The 19,038-nt window shown below is 45.6% G+C and overlaps 1 protein-coding gene across 1 annotated transcript in view; it reads left to right on the top strand.

The window, feature by feature from the left end:
- The window catches only part of TRAPPC9 (trafficking protein particle complex subunit 9), a 488,202-nt gene that overhangs the window by 161,858 nt on the left and 307,306 nt on the right, over positions 1 to 19,038 (top strand). The window contains exons 18-19 of the mRNA XM_044293230.1: positions 3,340 to 3,482; positions 4,633 to 4,743. Coding sequence (XP_044149165.1) covers positions 3,340 to 3,482; positions 4,633 to 4,743 — 254 coding nt within the window. The remainder of the gene's footprint in view (positions 1 to 3,339; positions 3,483 to 4,632; positions 4,744 to 19,038) is intronic.

Genomic DNA, 19,038 nt, shown 5'->3' with positions numbered 1-19,038 from the left:
TGCCTGCTCTAGAGGGAAGTGTGCTGACGTTGTGGAGGGAAACTCCAGTCTAGTGGTATTGGAGACCAGTAAGGAGCAGGTTCTCCAAGCAACACAGAGTATTTCAGCAGAGGAGCTGGCAGGTCTTGTGGGTGCAGTGACCGTTTCTCTCATATGATGATAAGGAGCTCAGGTCTTGACATGACATGGAGGAGGGGAGTGGAGACCAATGGGAGGTCACAGAAGGGCCGCTATTGATTATTAGGGCCAAGGTGACCGCACTGAAATCCAGTCTCCCATCCAATAGTCAGTCAGACATCATTATTCTCTTCAGTCCACATTCTGAGCTTAGAAGGTGGTTCATTATTAGGGAAAAAAATTCTACTCTTCTTTTCTTTTAGAAACAGCGCCACCTTTGTCCAGTGGCCGTGTGTGGTATTGCAGCTGAGACACAATACCAGTTGCAGCCTGTGGACGAGAGTGGCAGCGTTTCTAGGAGATAGCAGTTATGGGGGTCATTTATGAAGACTGGCGATTTAGACGTCGGTCTTAATCCGGATGTGCGGCCGTGCAACATGCTTTAAACTACACCAGCTCCCTTGCTGGCGTAGCTTTAAGACCATTTTCCACACCATAAACCGGCATGGAAAATTAGGACTGAGATGAGCCGTCCCGCTCTCCCTTTTCACCGCCCACGCCACGTCCCTCTTTTTTTCACCACCTCTGAAAAGTGGCCTTGAATGGGAAAAAGTCGCAGATCTTGCCCCAAAGCACTAAGCTCAGAGGCTTCAGTTTGATCGTATTTTATTTGTATTTTTTTAATATATTTTGGGAACAGAGAAACGAGGACATTGATTTCGACTCCGTGACGCTCTAAAGCTGCCGAGTGGGAATAACAAACGGACACAAATTAATCCCAGCAGGAATTCCAAAAATTTCGGATGTATTACTTCCCAGTGGATGCCATTAGTCTTAATTAAGGCCTCGGGGTGCAGGCGTCGCACTTCAGACCTGCATAAAAAAACGGCGAGGCTACTGTAAAAGCCACAAGTTTTCTATGACCGCTCCGAGAGGCGGGTGATGATGATAGTTATTATATGCGGGTGATCGATAATGTTTTTTGTTTTTTTTAATGTACAGGTGATCAAATAATTTTTTTATGTTAGTGATCAGTGACATTTTTTAGGTGATCAATTATTTATTTATTTTTAATATATATGCGGGTGATCAAAGACTTTTTATATGACAGTGAAGTGATTATTGTTTTTTATTATATATGTGGGTGATTATATATGTGGGCGATCAATGATGATTTTTATTTGCAGCTGCCGTTTTATATCTGGTGCCCAAATAATAGTGCCAGATATCGTCCAGATTACACCTCCATGCAGTGCTGTAAATAACTATAGTGTGCGCTATACAGTGCCATCACACTGCAAAAATAATACACCATACCTAAGTACCAATGCCACATAAAGACCGCCATACAGTGCTTAAATAATACAGTAATAAAGTAAATACAATGTTGCACAATGGCTCAATCATTACTGATGTACAGTTACATTACAGTCACTCAGCGCTGACATATTCCGCAGCGCTTTACAGACATTGGCATCACTCGCTGTCCCCAATCTGTCTTTGAAGTGTGGGAGGAAACCGGAGGAAACCCACACAGACACAGGGAGAACCTACAAACTCCATGCAGATGTTGTCCCTGGTCGGATTTGCAAGTGACCAGTGCTAACCACTGTGCAGTTAGTATTAAGATTCGTGGTGGTCCCAAACTTTGGGTTCCAGGTGGTCTGAGGACCTTCAACCTGGGGCCACAAATAGGTCATACACCTCTAAGGCTGCCCTTGGTTACAAAGTATAGTTGAAAGTACGGTAATCAAGTTCAGCTATGTCATGAGTGAGTAAGGAATCCTGTTTTTCCCCTCCATGTGCATGAAGACAGTTTGGTGGAAAATACAGCCTTCTTCTTGACCTCATGTGGTGATTAGATATCATCTAGGGTTCTAGGCGATCCAACGTTTATTCTGAACCAAGTTCTGGAGATGACGATTCCACAGCTTTATTGCTCTTACTGTAAAGAATCCTTTCCACGTCTAGAGAGTAAAGCTTTCTTTCTGCAGATGGAGAGTGGACCCTCCTGTGGTCTTAAAGGTTCACAATATTTCTGTATGGAAGTATGATGACCCAGTCAAAATATAAAACTAGCAACCCTATTCTCAACAACATGAGGTAGTGATGGCCCCCACCATGTGGCCAAATTGATGGAGAGTTTGAAGCCACTACTTTGGAGGACTTTTTTTTTATCTGGTCTTTTTGCCCGAAAATCAGGGCAGTAAAGACAAGTCAGCTTTCACCTGGAGTCTGCCAGTCTTGAGATAGCTCCCCGCCCCCGCAGAACTTTATTAGCCTTACACCAGGCATGACTAGATGAGCAGTAGAGAGCCACCTGGGAGTCGAAGTTTGAAGGAACATCCTAATATTGTAGCATTAAGATACTCTAATCAGCATACAAATGATGCCGCTTGATTACTCATGTTTGACACGCGGCAGTCAGGTAGGCAAAACTTCTGAGAAGTGCAAGGCTCAAGCTGTGCATGGAGATCCTCCAAAGTAGGGGCATCAAACCCTCCATCGATTTGACCAGAAAACGAAACGTTGGGGAAGTGACAAGTTCAAAGAAACTTTGGGATGTGTTTAACTCTAGACTTCAGGCAATGGCAATAATTTACGAAGACCCCAATTTCCCTAGGAAGTGGAGGAGGGGGAGCACGGATGTTGGCCCGTCCTATGGCTCCCAATCATCTCCCAGTACTAAAGGTGGCAAACAAGGTAACAGTAAGGCTAGTGCTAGGTCAACTTTGGTTGCTTGCAGTTTGTCCGCGGCTTGCTGTTGCTCCACAGACGGGTTGCAAGTTGCACTTGATTTGCAGCATCATGTGTGACTTGCGACAGCAGGGTTTTTTTTTTTTTTTTGTCGACAGTCGGATTGCAGAAGGTTGCAACTGTCCGTCACCAGATGCAATGTCTTAGTGGGAAACGGCAGTCCTACATGAATCATGTACAAGTTGAGCAACCAAAAATTATTACTCCACTACGGTCTGTGGCTTGAGGGTTTGCAACTTGCAATGTGATCTTTTTGTTGTGTGACCTGAGTCACGGTGTAGCCCCAGCCTAAGGGTTATTAACCTTATACATAAGGGGCTCAGAAGGTGAAGTCTTCTGACCAGAGCCCAGGGTGTGTTACCACCTGTGACCACTGATGGTCTGGACACCTGGACGTTGCACCCAGAATCTGCATCTAACACACAATCGACATCCTCTGACGGGATTCTTCTCCTCCCTTCACAGACACTTGAAGGCGTTTTGAATTTCAAGTACTCCGGAGGACCAGGTCACGCCGAGGGTTACTACAGGAACATCTCCCTTGGCCTCCACGTGGACGTAGAACCGTCAGTGTTCTTCACGCGAGTCAGCACACTCCCGGCCACCAGGTGAGTCTTGTCATTTTGGAGTTTTCACACTGCGTTTATGGCCTACCTCTGACTATGGACACATTTAGCGTGTATGACGTGTGAGCTTTCCCGCCATACATGCTACACGTATGTGCATGCCGTCACGCTGTTCATAGAGCTTGATCCTGCAACTTTCTAACATACTTAGTCAGTTTTCTATTTTTATGAGATGCTTGCAGTCAGTGAATAGAAGCATTTACTTCTTGCATACCCTGGTTGAACAATCATGGGCAGTCCTGCTCACAGCTGGTGGGCTTGTTACAATGTATCACTCTAGTAAAAGAAGTGAGGCTTGTGCTGCTCTTGGGAATTGTTGGGGTGTCTTCCCACGTACATCATTGTATTGAATAGGAACGGTCACCTCTGTGTTAGTAAATACTTGTACTTCCCATTAAATTCTGTAGCAGCTTTTATTGGAGTTCTGTGTTGTGACGTTTCTCTGTTATTCCTCCTGGAAATGCATCAGTAAATTCACAGCTGTGTGTTACCATTTCTCTTTTCAAAGGGGTGTGTCCCTACACAGACATACTGTTGGGTAATGTCAGAGTGTGTAAGGACACACTCCAAACTGGTAACATCCAGCTGTTAAATCATTTATACATTTCCAGGAGGGATAACAGAGGAAAACACAACACAAATACAGAGCTCTAAAAAATGTTTCTCTTGAATTCCTGTTTCATGGGAAGTATATTATGTAGAGAGATATCTCCCTGAGAAGAGAGAACCATCTCGCTAGCGCCACCTTATGGAAGTGTCTCCCTATGAGTCAAAAATAGTCAAGCCAGATACCATGGGAAATACAAGTATTTATCAGAGGAGTTGAGGGTTCCTCTTTAAAGGGGTTCTCCGGGAATTAAAAAAATAAAATTACAGAAAATTCATAAATAGTGTTGAGCGAACTTCTGTTTTAAGTTCGGCGTCTAAAGTTTCGGCTTCCGGTTAGCGGAGAATCCCGATATGGATTCCGAATACCGTTGTGGTCCGTTGTAGCGGAATCAATAATGGCCGATTATTGATTCCGCTACCACGGACCACAACGGTATTCGGAATCCATATCGGGATTCTCCGCTAACCGGAAGCCGAACTTTGATGTTTGTTTTGATGCTTTGATGTTTGTTTTTCCCCCCAGCACAAGACAATGTCATCTCCTCCTCGATGTCTTCAACTCCACAGAACACGAGCTGGCCGTGAGCACCAAAGACAACGAGGACCTCATCCTGCATGCTGGAGAATGTCAGCGGTAAGTGCCCTGTACATCACAAAGAAGAACACCACCTTCACAAATGTGGGGGATATTTCTGCTTATTTAAGGGGCTCCCTCGCTCACTCCCAGTTGACCTCCTGTGTAAATGGGCCTTTAAGGGTCCTTCTGGATGGCTTGTAATAACAATCGCCGATCAATGATGCAACCGGTCGATCGACGCTCATTTGAAAGGCCTTTACACAGGTCAGTGTACAGTGCATTGGAGACCAACAATCATTATTACGATCATTCATCCCCCATGCTTTTACATCGGTGCATGTCCCATTTGCACAGGGAGATGTGCTGTCAATCAGAGGACCTTTACATGCTTGATGCTTGCATGAAACAGGACTGGTGACTCCATTAACTGACAGCAAGCTGAGCTCTTGGAATAGGGTGAGGGCCTTTATGTTGTGACTTTGCGGACACGGATGGGTCTGACGTCCTCCGCCACATCGTGATCCCGTGTAGCTGTGAGTCTGTCCCGTAAAGACATACATCCAGGATCGGGTAATTGACTCTTAATTGCCGCCATCTGCACGCCGTCGATTAGTTCCTAATGCAAACAGCATTATCTGTACTCTGGCTCTATATAAATACTGAGAGCCGCTGGGAGACGGGGCGTGCATGTGTTTCTTTGGAAGCGAGCCATAAAGTGAACACGTTGACCGCCGCAGATTACACTTGGAGGTAAATGGTCGCTCCTTTCAGTCGCTGCCCTCTAATCCTGCAGACTGGTTACCTCCACAGAGGAGGGAGTCCGCGCGCTTCATGGTCAGGGGCGGACAGGCCTTACACCCGACAGCGAAATTTCCTGCTGGGCCAATGCTCAGGAAGCCGCCCGAGCCCTTCTCATGGACACTGGCTGGGTGGGTACATAACGAATAGAAGCTCTCAGCATTAATTATGTCCCTAGCTGGCCTGCACAGCTGCCCTCCTAAATTCAACTGTATCACCGTCCTCTGCAATGCGAGCAGCAGTATTTTATGCTGCACTGGGGTATTTGGTACTGCTGGGGTGGTATTTTGTGCTGCACTGAGGTTCTGCACAGGATAAGTAATGTAATGTATGTACACAGTGACTGCAGCAGCAGAATAGTGAGTGCAGCTCTGGAGTATAATACAGGATGTAACTCAGGATCAGTACAGGATAAGTAATGTAATGTATGTACACAGTGACTGCACCAGCAGAATAGTGAGTGCAGCTCCGGAGTATAATACAGGATGTAACTCAGGATCAGTACAGGATAAGTAATGTAATGTATGTACACAGTGACTGCACCAGCAGAATAGTGAGTGCAGCTCTGGAGTATAATACAGGATGTAACTCAGGATCAGTACAGGATAAGTAATGTAATGTATGTACACAGTGACTGCACCAGCAGAATAGTGAGTGCAGCTCTGGAGTATAATACAGGATGTAACTCAGGAACAGTACAGGATCAGTAATGTATGTACACAGTGACTGCACCAGCAGAATAGTGAGTGCAGCTCTGGAGTATAATACAGGATGTAACTCAGGATCAGTACAGGATAAGTAATGTATGTACACAGTGACTGCACCAGCAGAATAGTGAGTGCAGCTCTGGAGTATAATACAGGATGTAACTCAGGATCAGTACAGGATAAGTAATGTAATGTATGTACACAGTGACTGCACCAGCAGAATAGTGAGTGCAGCTCTGAGGTATAATACAGGATGTAACTCAGGATCAGTACAGGATAAGTAATGTATGTACACAGTGACTGCACCAGCAGAATAGTGAGTGCAGCTCTGGAGTATAATACAGGATGTAACTCAGGATCAGTACAGGATAAGTAATGTATAGCATGTACACAGTGACTGCACCAGCAGAATAGTGAGTGCAGCTCTGGAGTATAATAAATGATGTAACTCAGGATCAGTACAGGATAAGTAATGTATGGACACAGTGACTGCACCAACAGAATAGTGAGTGCAGCTCTGGAGTATAATACAGGATGTAACTCAGGATCAGTACAGAATAAGTATTGTAATGTACACAGTGACTGCACCAGCAGAATAGTGAGTGCAGCTCTGGAGTATAATACAGGATGTAACTCAGGATCAGTACAGAATAAGTATTGTAATGCACACAGTGACTCCACCAGCAGAATAGTGAGTGCAGCTCTGGAGTATAATACAGGATGTAACTCAGGATCAGTACAGGATAAGTAATGTAATGCACATAGTGACTGCACCAGCAGAATAGTGAGTGCAGCTCTGGAGTATAATACAGGATGTAACTCAGGATCAGTACAGGATAAGTAATGTAATGCACATAGTGACTGCACCAGCAGAATAGTGAGTGCAGCTCTGGAGTATAATACAGGATGTAACTCAGGATCAGTACAGGATAAGTAGTGTATGTACACAGTGACTGCACCAGCAGAATAGTGAGTGCAGCTCTGGAGTATAATACAGGATGTAACTCAGGGTCAGTACAGGATAAGTAATGTATGTACACAGTGACTGCACCAGCAGAATAGTGAGTGCAGCTCTGGAGTATAATAAAGCATATAACTTGGGATCCGTAACGTTTGTTCACAGTGAAAACTTAGGTAAAATTGATTGGCGCTTGCTATAAACCTTCTTAATCCTTCAGCCTTCTGAAAGTCTTCCTTCATGTTATGGCCAGGTGCAACGACTGCCTAGGGCCTTTGGCTTACCATTACGTCACATTGAGTGTGGTGGGAGTAGGGCGGTAATACACATCCTCGCGCCTGCCAGGGTCAGAGAAAACGATGGTGCCAACCTGTCTAATGCTCTGATCACGTTCCCTCAGGATATACTGGAGTTGTGCCATACCAGGTACTGGTGTGTATTTCTATATTACCGTCATACAGTAACGGCTAAGATCACAGCAGGGGTCACGTTGCTGTAGCTTCTCCTGCCTCATAATAGATACGTTTATAGTTAAAGCCGTTTTAATTTTCCCTCATTTTGCATTAATCTTTACATTAAGCAGCTGAGACGCTCCTGCACTAATCTATTAAAAGCAGTTCTCCTCCTCGCCAGCACTAAAAATAGGAGGAGGTAAAAAGTGTCAGCGGTGATGTTACAGAGCGGCGGCATCTCATTATGGCAGATGCTGAAAAGGTCAATCTTCCTAAAGAGTCGCTTTTATCTTGAGTGCCCGCGGAAGAGCCAATAAGGAAGACGTCTCCTTGTCACTTGTCTCCAGGCATTTATGTGACTCTTAATTCTAACAAGTAGAGTTCTTACAATTACTTGGGAGGGCATGAAGAGCGCCCCCATAAGGCCGTGGGGGGAGCGATGCACAACCATTGTGTGTCTGTGCCTATATGTATAAACCTGTATGTATCTATCCAGCTCCCCAGCACGTAACCTGTAAGGGGTTATTCATTTTCCTCTCACTATTCAGGTTGCAAATTAAGCGTAACCCCCTAACACAGTCTATACGCCCCGATACACGACTTACCGCCACCACCTAGCTACCGGTCCAGAGGTTAATCCACTTAAAGAATGGCTATGGATTCTTTAGCGCTTACAAGGACCAAGCTTATTAAATTTGTAAGGATTGATTTAAGGCTCATGCACACGGCAATATTTTTTTTCTGTCTCCGATCCGTTTTTTTACAGGTTCGTCTGCGGAATCATTCACATAAATGGGTCTGCGAAAAAAAAACCTGAAATGACTCATTCCGTTTCCGTATGTCCACATGTCAAAAAAATAGAACATGTCCTATTCTTGTCCTTTTTGCGGACAAGGACAGCCATTGTTATAATGGATCCGCAAAAAAAAAAAACTGATGCAATGCGGACGTCGCACAGATATCCTCCTTTTTTTTTGGCGGAATGCAAGATACATAAAGTCGTGTGCATGAGCCCTTAAAAAAGAGAAGGCAAAAAATAATCAAACGTAAGACAAAAGAACCTGAACGCTCGCAAAGAACAAGACATGCACAATTCAACTTGGATCTGATCAGTAGCCTTGCTTTTAGGGTCACAGCGGTCATAACTGTAACCTGGCCCTCAAGCCATGAAAGTCTTCAGGCCCTAACCACCAAGAGTTCTGCGGGATGTACATATTGAAGGCCTGTCGTCCTATAGCGATATACCGTGTTTCCCTGAAAATTAGACCTACCCCAAAAATAAGACCTAGCCCTATTTTGCAGGGTTTTGGGAGTAGGGCTTAAATATGAGCCCTATTCCAAACATAAGCCCTAGACTAATTTTATATTTATGGATTCAGCAGCTCAGGAGTGCTCACTAATGGCTCCTGAGCTGCCAGGGCAGGACCTCTGCGCTCTCCCAGCTGATCGGAGACGTGCAGGACCTCTGCGCTCTCCCAGCTGATCGGAGGCGGGCAGGACCTCGGCGCTCTCCCAGCTGTTCGGAGGCGTGCAGGACCTCGGCGCTCTCCCAGCTGATCGGAGGCGGGCAGGACCTCTGCGCTCTCCCAGCTGATCGGAGGCGTGCAGGACCTCTGCGCTCTCCCAGCTGATCGGAGGCGGGCAGGACCTCAGCGCTCTCCCAGCTGATCGGAGGCGGGCAGGACCTCGGCGCTCTCCCAGCTGATCGGAGGCGGGCAGGACCTCGGCGCTCTCCCAGCTGATCGGAGGCGGGCAGGACCTCTGCGCTCTCCCAGCTGATCGGAGGCGGGCAGGACCTCTGCGCTCTCCCAGCTGATCGGAGGCGGGCAGGACCTCTGCGCTCTCCCAGCTGATCGGAGGCGGGCAGGAGTTACGGTACAGCAGCGCAGGCTGCCAACACTTAGCCTTCAGTGAAGCTGCTAGCCCGCGCATACATCGCGGCTGGCGGCTTCACCAAATGCAAAATTATGCCGGCAGCCGCGCTTCCATCTACGGTACCAAACGGGTACATCGCTGGGCAGGCTGGATGGCTTCTCTACCCTGTACTGCCGCCAGCCCGCACGTTCTAACTTACCCCTACCGTAGCTGAATGAGGCAGCAGGAGGATGTCCTTCTCCTCTCTGCTGCCTGGAGCTGGAGGTGCTGATTGGTGGTGAGCGCGTCCTGCTCCCTCCCCGGCCTCCACCAATCAGCACCCTGTTATCTCTCACGCCGAAACTCCCTGGTAACGTACCGTACACATTGCTGCCTAGGGGCTCAGGGGCAGTGCACGTACGGTACCAGAAAGAAGTGTGGCGTTGCCTGCCAGAGTACTGTACCGGTATCATACCGTCGTACTGTGCCACCCACTGTGATTATACTGTATTTGAATAAATCTAGATTTTTTTGTCCAAGCATTAATGTGTGATTGTTGTTCATGGACCCAAAATAAGCCCTACCCCAATAATAAGTCCTAACCCTTTTTTCGGAAAAATATAATAATATAAGACCCTGTCTTATTTTCGGAGAAACGCGGTAATGTGCTTCTTTTGCACTTATCTATATACAAAGGATAAAGAACATAATACACAATTACTTCAACACTTCAGCTGGAGTCCTGACTACATCCAGAATGAAGGTACTTACATCACCGATTGAGTAATTCTCGTATGTCGGCGACATCAGCTGAGAAGCTCTTCGGGAGTCTCGATCGGGAAAACACTCCCTATACAAGGTGCCCCCCCCCTCCTCGAAGAGTTACAGCTTTTATAAAGATTAAAGAACTGTATATATCTTGTTCATCCATTATTATTCTGGACCCTGGAATGGCCAATTTCTGGATCTGGAATAAATCTGAATTCTTAAAACAACTCTGAGCAGACGAGGTATAACTCTGGATTCTCAAAGCAAAAGGCCAAAAACCAAATGGAATCTAAATGATCAGAAACTAAATCTTCACCCGTTGGCAGATTGGTCCAGTGTGTAGCAGTAACCATTCCACTGCCCTCCACCCGGGTTCCTTACATTAACCCCTTTCATTGAACTGGGCCACCATGAATACCACCTCACTGTTCTCTAGGTAAGTAGTAACCACCTCACTGTTCTCTACCACTAAGTATACTAATTTTAACCAGTTGACTCCTCCAGAGCCTCAGTGATCAGGTATACTGACATTAACCCCTTCACTGCACTTATACATCAGGTCTACTACTGATATTAACCACTTCACAGCCCTAGACTACCAGAGGTGCAGACAAGAACCTTTACTGCGTTAGACCTGGATACAGTTTTGCCCTGTTTTACTTGGAGCTTTGTGGCCCTGTTTATCTAAGGCCAATTATTAGGAGGCTCCACATTAATATTCATATGTTATGGTTCTGTTTTGCCCGGCTTCGAAAGGGCAGCGCCCAGGATCCAGACAGCCCCGCTTATTAGCTACAGACGCTTAGAGGGACATTGCCAGCGATGCAGCTGAAAGTTATTTGCAGGTCGTTGCCGGATTGAAGAGAGATTGTGTGCATAAGAAGGGGTGGGGGGATCACATTTTATCTTTTGCACCAGGGTCCATTTGCCTCTGAATCTGAGTGCTAGTCCAAGTCATATAATTATACTCACAGCCCTTACAGAACTGCCCGCCAGCTCACTAAAGGGAGCGTCACCTGGAAGTTCTGTGATGAACCAGGCACAATGCCTTGGGCTAGCCCAGCGGAATGTAATGATGCCTTTTACATAGCGACCCGTAGCTTCCTTCTGAAGAACACGCACTTTTAATACTTTTAATCCTTATGCAAATGAGCAGTTAATTGCCCCCGGGTGCAAGCCCAAGCCTTCTGTGCACCCTTGCTCCTCTAGACCTTCCCTATGCTTCTTGATTGACAGGGTGACTTTCCTGCATAATCTGCTGGCCTGGCCTTGCCACGAAAAAGGCAGAGTTGTAATTTTTTTTTCTCTTTCGCTACACACACAATTTTTTTCTTTTGTTTTTTTTCTTATAGTTTCTAAATACGTTATATACACCACTAAATGGTTCCATAAAAGGTAAAACTTATCCTCTCACTGATCAACTTTTTTAAGAGAAAGCATCGCTCTTGCAAACACTGTCTTCTCTTCACTCTTTATCTGCTCGAAAGGATAGGTCATCAATATAAAAAAGTGGACAACCCCTTTATAATGTTTTGTGTCCTCTATTGGTTACATAGTCACCAGACCTTCACTCAAAAGAAGGCCTCTGAGGTGGTGGAAAATTAGACATTCATTACATAAATGTGAAACCAACAAATCAACATGATAACATGGACCAGAACCTCTAAGAACTCTTTCTACCACCTTGTTCATTCCTAAAAAAGAGTTGTTTGCAGCCAGGTAGCATGTCCCGGGAACCATGGGCAGAGTAAACTCTTGACAGTTTCCCTTTAAGGTAGGAAGACGGCATAAAAGATTGGACATATTGAAATCCAATGCACATATTCCCTTTTTCCCACGACTTTAGGCAAAACCCCAATTGGCACGTTCGGCCAACTTCTTCTAACCTTCTCATTTGAACTCCTTGTTTCTTCCATCATTATAAGGCAGCCATCATGATCTACCATCTACCTCTAAGGGTCTCATGGACCAGAACCTCTAAGAACTCTTTCTACCACCTTGTTGATTCCTGGTCCTGAAAAGTTTAGGCATCTCTTTAAACAAAGAGGAGGTCCTAAAGTTTAAACAAACCCCCATTTTTAAAATTTTCAATTTCTTCTCCTGTAATAGTTATTCAGTGCCCGTTAAGGTCTTCTCCTTGTGATTAATGATTCATCACAGTAATTATAATAAACCTCTTTGTAACAGACATTCATTTGTATGCACTGATTTTACCTCTTATAAGTTCCTCATCAAGACGCAATCTAAGAATTAATCATGTATTGTTCTAACATTTTTGGAACGATTCCCTGTGAAGTTCACAATGATATGAAGTCCTCTCCATTATTACCAATAGTATCTTCTGTTCAGCTGCCAAATCCAAAGAGTTCTATGGAAAGTTATGCAAAAGTGACATTTGTAAGAACCAAGGACGAGCACATCCAGGCTTCTCCTCCCAACACAGGGGAGTAACTAGTGACCATGAGAGACCAGAGGAAATGTGGTATAGACCTCAAGTCTATGGTCTTCACTTCCATGCTGGCTTTTTGGTAATGGGGAGAAGCCTGTAAGTCATGCTGAGCTGGGTGGGGACAACCTAACAAGGTCCTGCTCCCTGTTGCCAGCTTATCCATATTACAATATAGTTGTTTGCAGCCAGGTAACATGTCCTTGGAACCATGGACAGAGCTAACTCTTGACAGTTTCTCTTTAAGGTTAAGAAGAGGGCATAGAAGATTGGACATGTTGAAATCCAATGGACATGATGTCTTTTTCCCCATGACTTTAGGAAAACCCCAATTGGCACGTTCGGCCAACTTCTTCTAACCTTCTCCTTTGAACTCCTTGTCTCTTCCATCATTATAAGGCAGCCATCATGATCTATGGTTTACCTCTGAGGATCTTTTAACAGTGGTGTTGGCCCCATACTACTAGCTGTTTTGGCATTTTTTTCTGGTAATGACGCCATTGGTGGAGTGATGCCAGTGACTAATACTGTGACCCGAGGCTCTGGGTTCTCTGCGGTTAGTGCATCTTGTCTCCGAGTCATTGATCTTTCCGAGCCGTGTTGTCACATGGACAGTGACTTGAAGTCGTTCTGCTCAGAGGACTCGTTTACTTGGGTCTTGGCAGCATGAGATTCCTTTCTTTGGCCGTCAAGTGTTTTGACATCTTTTATAACATATCGATCTCACAGTTTCCAATCCTCCGCTGACAGCGGCGTGAGAAGCAGTACCGTGTCTATGACAGGTGTTTATTTTTCTCAATAGTCTTTTCAGTATTGAAACTCGGCATGAAGACAATTTGTGGGTATCACGAGTAATTTAGAATTATGTGTTAATAGGAATTTATGCAGTTAAAATAGAGGGCAGCTTCAATTGCTCTTGATGGTTAGACAACTTTTGCTAATTTAGGTCAAAATTGAAAAAAGAAAGAATTTAGATAAATACCTACCATACCAATTGTGTTCTGATTCAGAAATCTTCTTAATCTTCCTACAATCTAATCTCTGTCCCTACTGAAATATACATGCATGCTCAGCTCTGCCGAATATGCGTTATTATGGGGGAAAATTGACAGCTAAACTGTTATAATGCTGTTTCCACTGTGCAAAAAAATGACTATGATACTTTCACGCTTCGGTGTGGGAGGGGAACACCACACGAGCATAGGGGGGAAGGGGAAAACAGGGAATCAGGCCTGAGAAGTTGGGAAGGAAGATGGACACCTCCCAGTGAAAACTCTAACCAAAATCCTGGCTGACTGCCAGTATGAACAGACCCCAAAGGTTGGTGAGTTCATACGCAGGAATACCTACAGTCCTATCTAGCCTTATAGGACCCTGGAACTAATGGCCGGGACGAGACTACCTGTTCCTCCAAAAGGAAGGACAAACAGGAGTCTACTTCATGCCTAGCATAAGCGATAGGGAAATGCAACACACAGAACCCAAACAAAATACAAAAGGCAAAGGAAAGATTTAACTTCAAAGAGGCTATGGAAGCACCAGGAACTCAGCCGAGATCCAACCACAAACAGTCCACAGGCACTGAAGCTATAAACCGCACAGCAATAAGGAAGGTTAAATGACCTCATTAGCAACACCTGAAGGCAAGGGGTGTGGCCATTACCAGAAACAACACAGACACTTGTTGATCCACAAGGAAAACCTGTCAGATCAAACCACGATCAGGAGAATCGGAGCAGGCGTAAGAACGTGCGCATCAGAGGCCTACCAGAAACAGTGCTCCACGAGGAGTTACCTGAGGCGGCATCCACCATTTTCGCTACCCTGTTGGGAACAGACAGGGCCTCCGCCATTACAATTGAGTGCATCCACCGCTCCTTGTGCCCTAAAGCCAAAGACGGCGACCCCCCGCGGGATCTGGTCTGCGGCCTACTGCGCTATATAGATACCGCTGCACTTTTCAAAGCGGCCAGAGAGCAAGGGGACTTGCAATATGAAGGAGTAAAAATTTTGCTATTTCAAGACCTCGCTCCCTCGACCTTAAACAAGAGAAGGGTCCTACATCCACTCACAGAACTGCTACGGTTGAGCAAGACCCCCTTCAAGTGGTTGTTACCTTTCGGCCTTACATTCACAAGAGAAGGCAAGAGATGCACGATCCGGACCCCCAGTGACCTTCCGGCAGCGTGGGAGCTCCTAAACGCAACTTCACAGGACATTCCATCATGGCTGCCCTCGGCGGAGACTAGCATTCCGCTCCTGGACCTCCCAGAGAGCTCAAGATGGTCCAAAGTTCCGCCAAGGCAAGGACAAGGGCCTAAGTATAGAAACACCTGAACATTCTCCACAGGTTGTATGTTCTTTATTATTTTGTGGGCCCCCTTTATTAATATCGGTGGGTGCCATTACTTCAGAGGTCAGCCTGGCATCTCTGGGGCTTGTGCTAAGTGGCATCTGCCTGGTGCCAACCCAGGCGATCAACATGTAATGTTACTTATGAGAAGTAAGGTTTCACTACTGTATGGGAAAGTTATGTTCTGTAAGCCAATGTTTTAAGTTTCCTCAGGCTCTTCCGCACGGTTAGGGCAGTTGATATGTTTAATTGCGTACTACTTTGTCACACTTTGCGGGGGCATGGGGTCCCGGTTCCTGGCTCCAGTATATATTACTGACTGGCAATACGAATGTCAGTTTGCTCCCATCTGGCCACCGGTGGATCCTATGTCCCATCATGGTGTACTATTACTTCCTTTGAACCCCTCTTTCTCTTCAGGATGTACATCTTACTACTTAATAGGAAGATCTGGCAAAGGGGTTCAACTGTCCTTGCACACAGCAAGGGTTTTTGTGTTATTCACCTTATGTTACCCCTATTTACATGTTCATGTTCACCATTTCACATGATTAGGATACCCTCCTACCGCACTGTACTGATGGCTTTAGTTAATTGCACCTCATTTATTGTTAGGGGTTTTGACACCCCTCAAAAGCGCTCACAGGTAATACGGCTCCTGAAAAAATCTCACACTGATTTTTTCCAAGAACTTCACTTTAAGCTAGGACATATCCCTAAACTCTGTCATATTTTCAACATTAATTCATAAGTGCCCATGCTAAGGTGTCCAGGGGGGCGGGGATTGCCATTTCCAAACGGGTTCCCTTCTCCCTCATTGCATCCTTAACAGATCCAGAGGGGCGATATGTTTTTGTGAAAGGTAGACTGGGGACCGTTTTAGTGACATTGGCAAGTCTCTACACTCCTAACCGGGGTCGAGGTTCTCGGTTAAGTGTTACATTGTCGAGACTGTCCTCATTTGCGGAGGGAATCTGGCTAGTAGGGGGGAGACCTCAACGTTACATTAAATCCTCTTATGGACGCTTTGGACCAATCCTCTCAACTGACTCAGGCGGTTTTGGGTAGAATAAATAAGCACATATCGGGAGCTCATTTGATAGATACATGGCGCTTGACCCACCCTACAGACCGTGACTATACGTTCTTTTCAGCCCCTCATAAGGTTTATAAATGGCTGGATTACATCTTCATCTCTAGTAACCATATAGATATAGTGGATAAATCTACCATTGATCCCATGACCGTGTCAGATCATGCACCAGTCACGACATCCGTGAGGTTCTCTGATTTGCCTCAACATTCTCGGCAGTGGAGGTTGAATGAAACTCTATTGGACAATGTAGAAGGGGTAAAAGACATTGAAACCAAACTGCAATATTTCTTTAAGGAGAACACCACGGATGACGGTTCTATAACCACCGTCTGGGAGACACATAAGGCGGCCATACGAGGGGAACTGATAGCTTTGGGAAGTAGGATCAAGAAAGATAGACAAAAAGCCTTCCACTCGCTGATTGAGAGGATTACGGCTTTGGAGTCCTTACATAAAAAATCCAAGACAATTGCAGTCCAACTGAAGGATCACCTTAATTACCACCAAGCCAAGGCCTATCAATATGCCCATGGAGACAAAGGCACGAGGCTTATGTCTTCACTTATTAAGCAGAAAAAAGACGCCTCCTATATATCGGGGATTAAAACAAAAGACGGAAGTCTAATGCACAAAACTTCAGACATTGCAAGAGAATTCCAACCGTTTTATAGCCAGCTTTACGGCCTTCAGTGCCCAGACAGTGACTCAGAGGCTGATATAGAAACAGCGGCTGATAGATTCTTGCAGAATCTTACTTTACCAAATTTGGAAGACGGAGATAGAGAAAAGCTCATTGCTCCATTCACAATAGATGAAGTAACGAGAATCCTTAGTTCTATGCCAATGGGGAAATGCCCTGGCCCTGATGGGTTCCCAGTCAGTTATTATAATAAGCTTTCACCTATTTTAATCCCACATATGGTCACATGGTGCAATTCCCTTTTAAAGGGCTCTACACTTCACAAACAATCCCTGGAGGCGACGGTCACAATTCTCCCGAAGGCAGGGAAAGATCCTAATCAGTGTGGCAGTTACAGACCGATTTCACTCCTTAACGTGGATATGAAGATCTGGGCAAAATTGCTAGCTACCCGCCTTGCATCCCTCCTGCCGAAACTGATTCACCCTGACCAAGCCGGGTTTGTGCCAGGGCGAGAAGGCAATCAAAACTCTTGCAGAGTTGTCTCGGCAATGCAGTTAGCTAGAAAGAAAGGTGCCCCGCTAGTTCTTTTGGGTGTGGATGCGGAAAAGGCCTTTGACAGGGTGAGCTGGAGCTATATGAAGAAAACCCTTCATAAATTCGGCATACCAGAACAATTCCAAACAGCCATCATGTCCCTTTTACCATGAACCTAGTGCCCGCATACGAGTGAATGGCGCACTATCCAAGCCATTTCCGATTACGAATGGGACTCGTCAAGGATGTCCTCTGTCGCCTACCTTGTATGTTATGGTCATGGAGACACTGTTACAAGCCATGAGAGAACATCCTGGCATAAAGGGACTAACAATTAACTATGGCTCTCCTGAATTTATCAATGCTGCCTATGCAGATGACCTCCTGGTTATGCTTACTAACCCTGTCGAAGGCCTTTCCGCATCTTCTATCCCTCTTTGAACAGTATGGGAGGATTTCTAATTTTAAAGTAAACTATACGAAATCGGAGGCCATGAATGTCTCAGCACCAAGTAAAGTGATCTCCTTGCTAAAGGACACAACCCCGTTCATCTGGCAGAGTTCTCACCTTTCATATCTGGGGGTCAAATTACCTGCTAGCTTAAATCGAATCTTCCAGCTGAATTATGAACCCTTGTTGAAAGATGTGCAAAGCCAACTCCACTCCCTTAGAATCCCGTATGTCTCATGGATGGGCAGGAAAAATCTGTTAAAGACTTTCATTATGCCAAAGATTCTGTATGTGCTACAGATGTTGCCCATTTTTCTCCCCATGTCCTTCTTCTGTCAGGTCAGGCGGCTGTTCAGAACATTCTTGTGGGGAGGAAGGACTGCTAGGCTAGCTCATAGCAGATTGATACAGAGGAGGAACATGGGCGGAGGGGGTTTGGGTTGCCAGATGCGCACCTATATTATCAGGCTATACACCTGAAAAGATGGATCCAACTCCATGTTCCCAAGTATCAAAATTGGGGAAGTGACCTGGAACTTGCACAACTTTCTTCTGTTCAGAGGGCGGGCCTGTGGGATCTTAACTCCTCCAACCTTAGGTCACAAGTTTTGCTAGGGGGACCAGCCTCAGTAATTCAACAGTTGAATAGCAAACTGAATCTCCTGAACAACCCCTCCCCCTCCAAGCCAGCGCATTTACTCCTCTTCACTATACGCCCAAATTCCACGCAAATAGCCCCGACCTGGTTTAAACTACGCAAATTCAGTACGGCCGAATTCCTAGGAGTGACCTCAGGGGAACTTCCCGATCAACACCCGTTGCACCCCCTCATAAACTCATGTAACTTTTTGGAACTAATTGATTTTAACTCCGTTAGTAAACCACTGATAGACAGTAATAGACATAGACCTGCCCTGACATGGTTTGAGAAACTCTTGACTTTGGAGGCCATTCCACGCAAACTTGTCTCCATGTGCTACTTGTCCTTGGTCGGTCCCCGTTCCCCTGGAGTGCCACACTATCTGAGACACTGGGCTGCTGAGCTAAATGTAGAAATGACTGAAACTAATATTTTGCGCATTCACGCGCACTCCCATGGCCTTTCTAGATGCACCAGAATACAAGAACACTCATACAAAGTCCTTACACAATGGTATCAGACCCCCAAACAGATGTTCATCAGGGGTATGAGGCAGAATGACAGATGCTGGAGGTGCCAAGAAGACACAGGAACTCTGTCTCACATTTTCTGGTTCTGCTCAAAAATACGCCCATTTTGGGATGGGGTTTTA

The sequence above is a fragment of the Bufo gargarizans genome, chromosome 5 (assembly GCF_014858855.1).
Source record: "Bufo gargarizans isolate SCDJY-AF-19 chromosome 5, ASM1485885v1, whole genome shotgun sequence".
NCBI classification, from domain to species: domain Eukaryota; kingdom Metazoa; phylum Chordata; class Amphibia; order Anura; family Bufonidae; genus Bufo; species Bufo gargarizans.
This window is presented reverse-complemented; position numbering and strand designations above follow the sequence as displayed.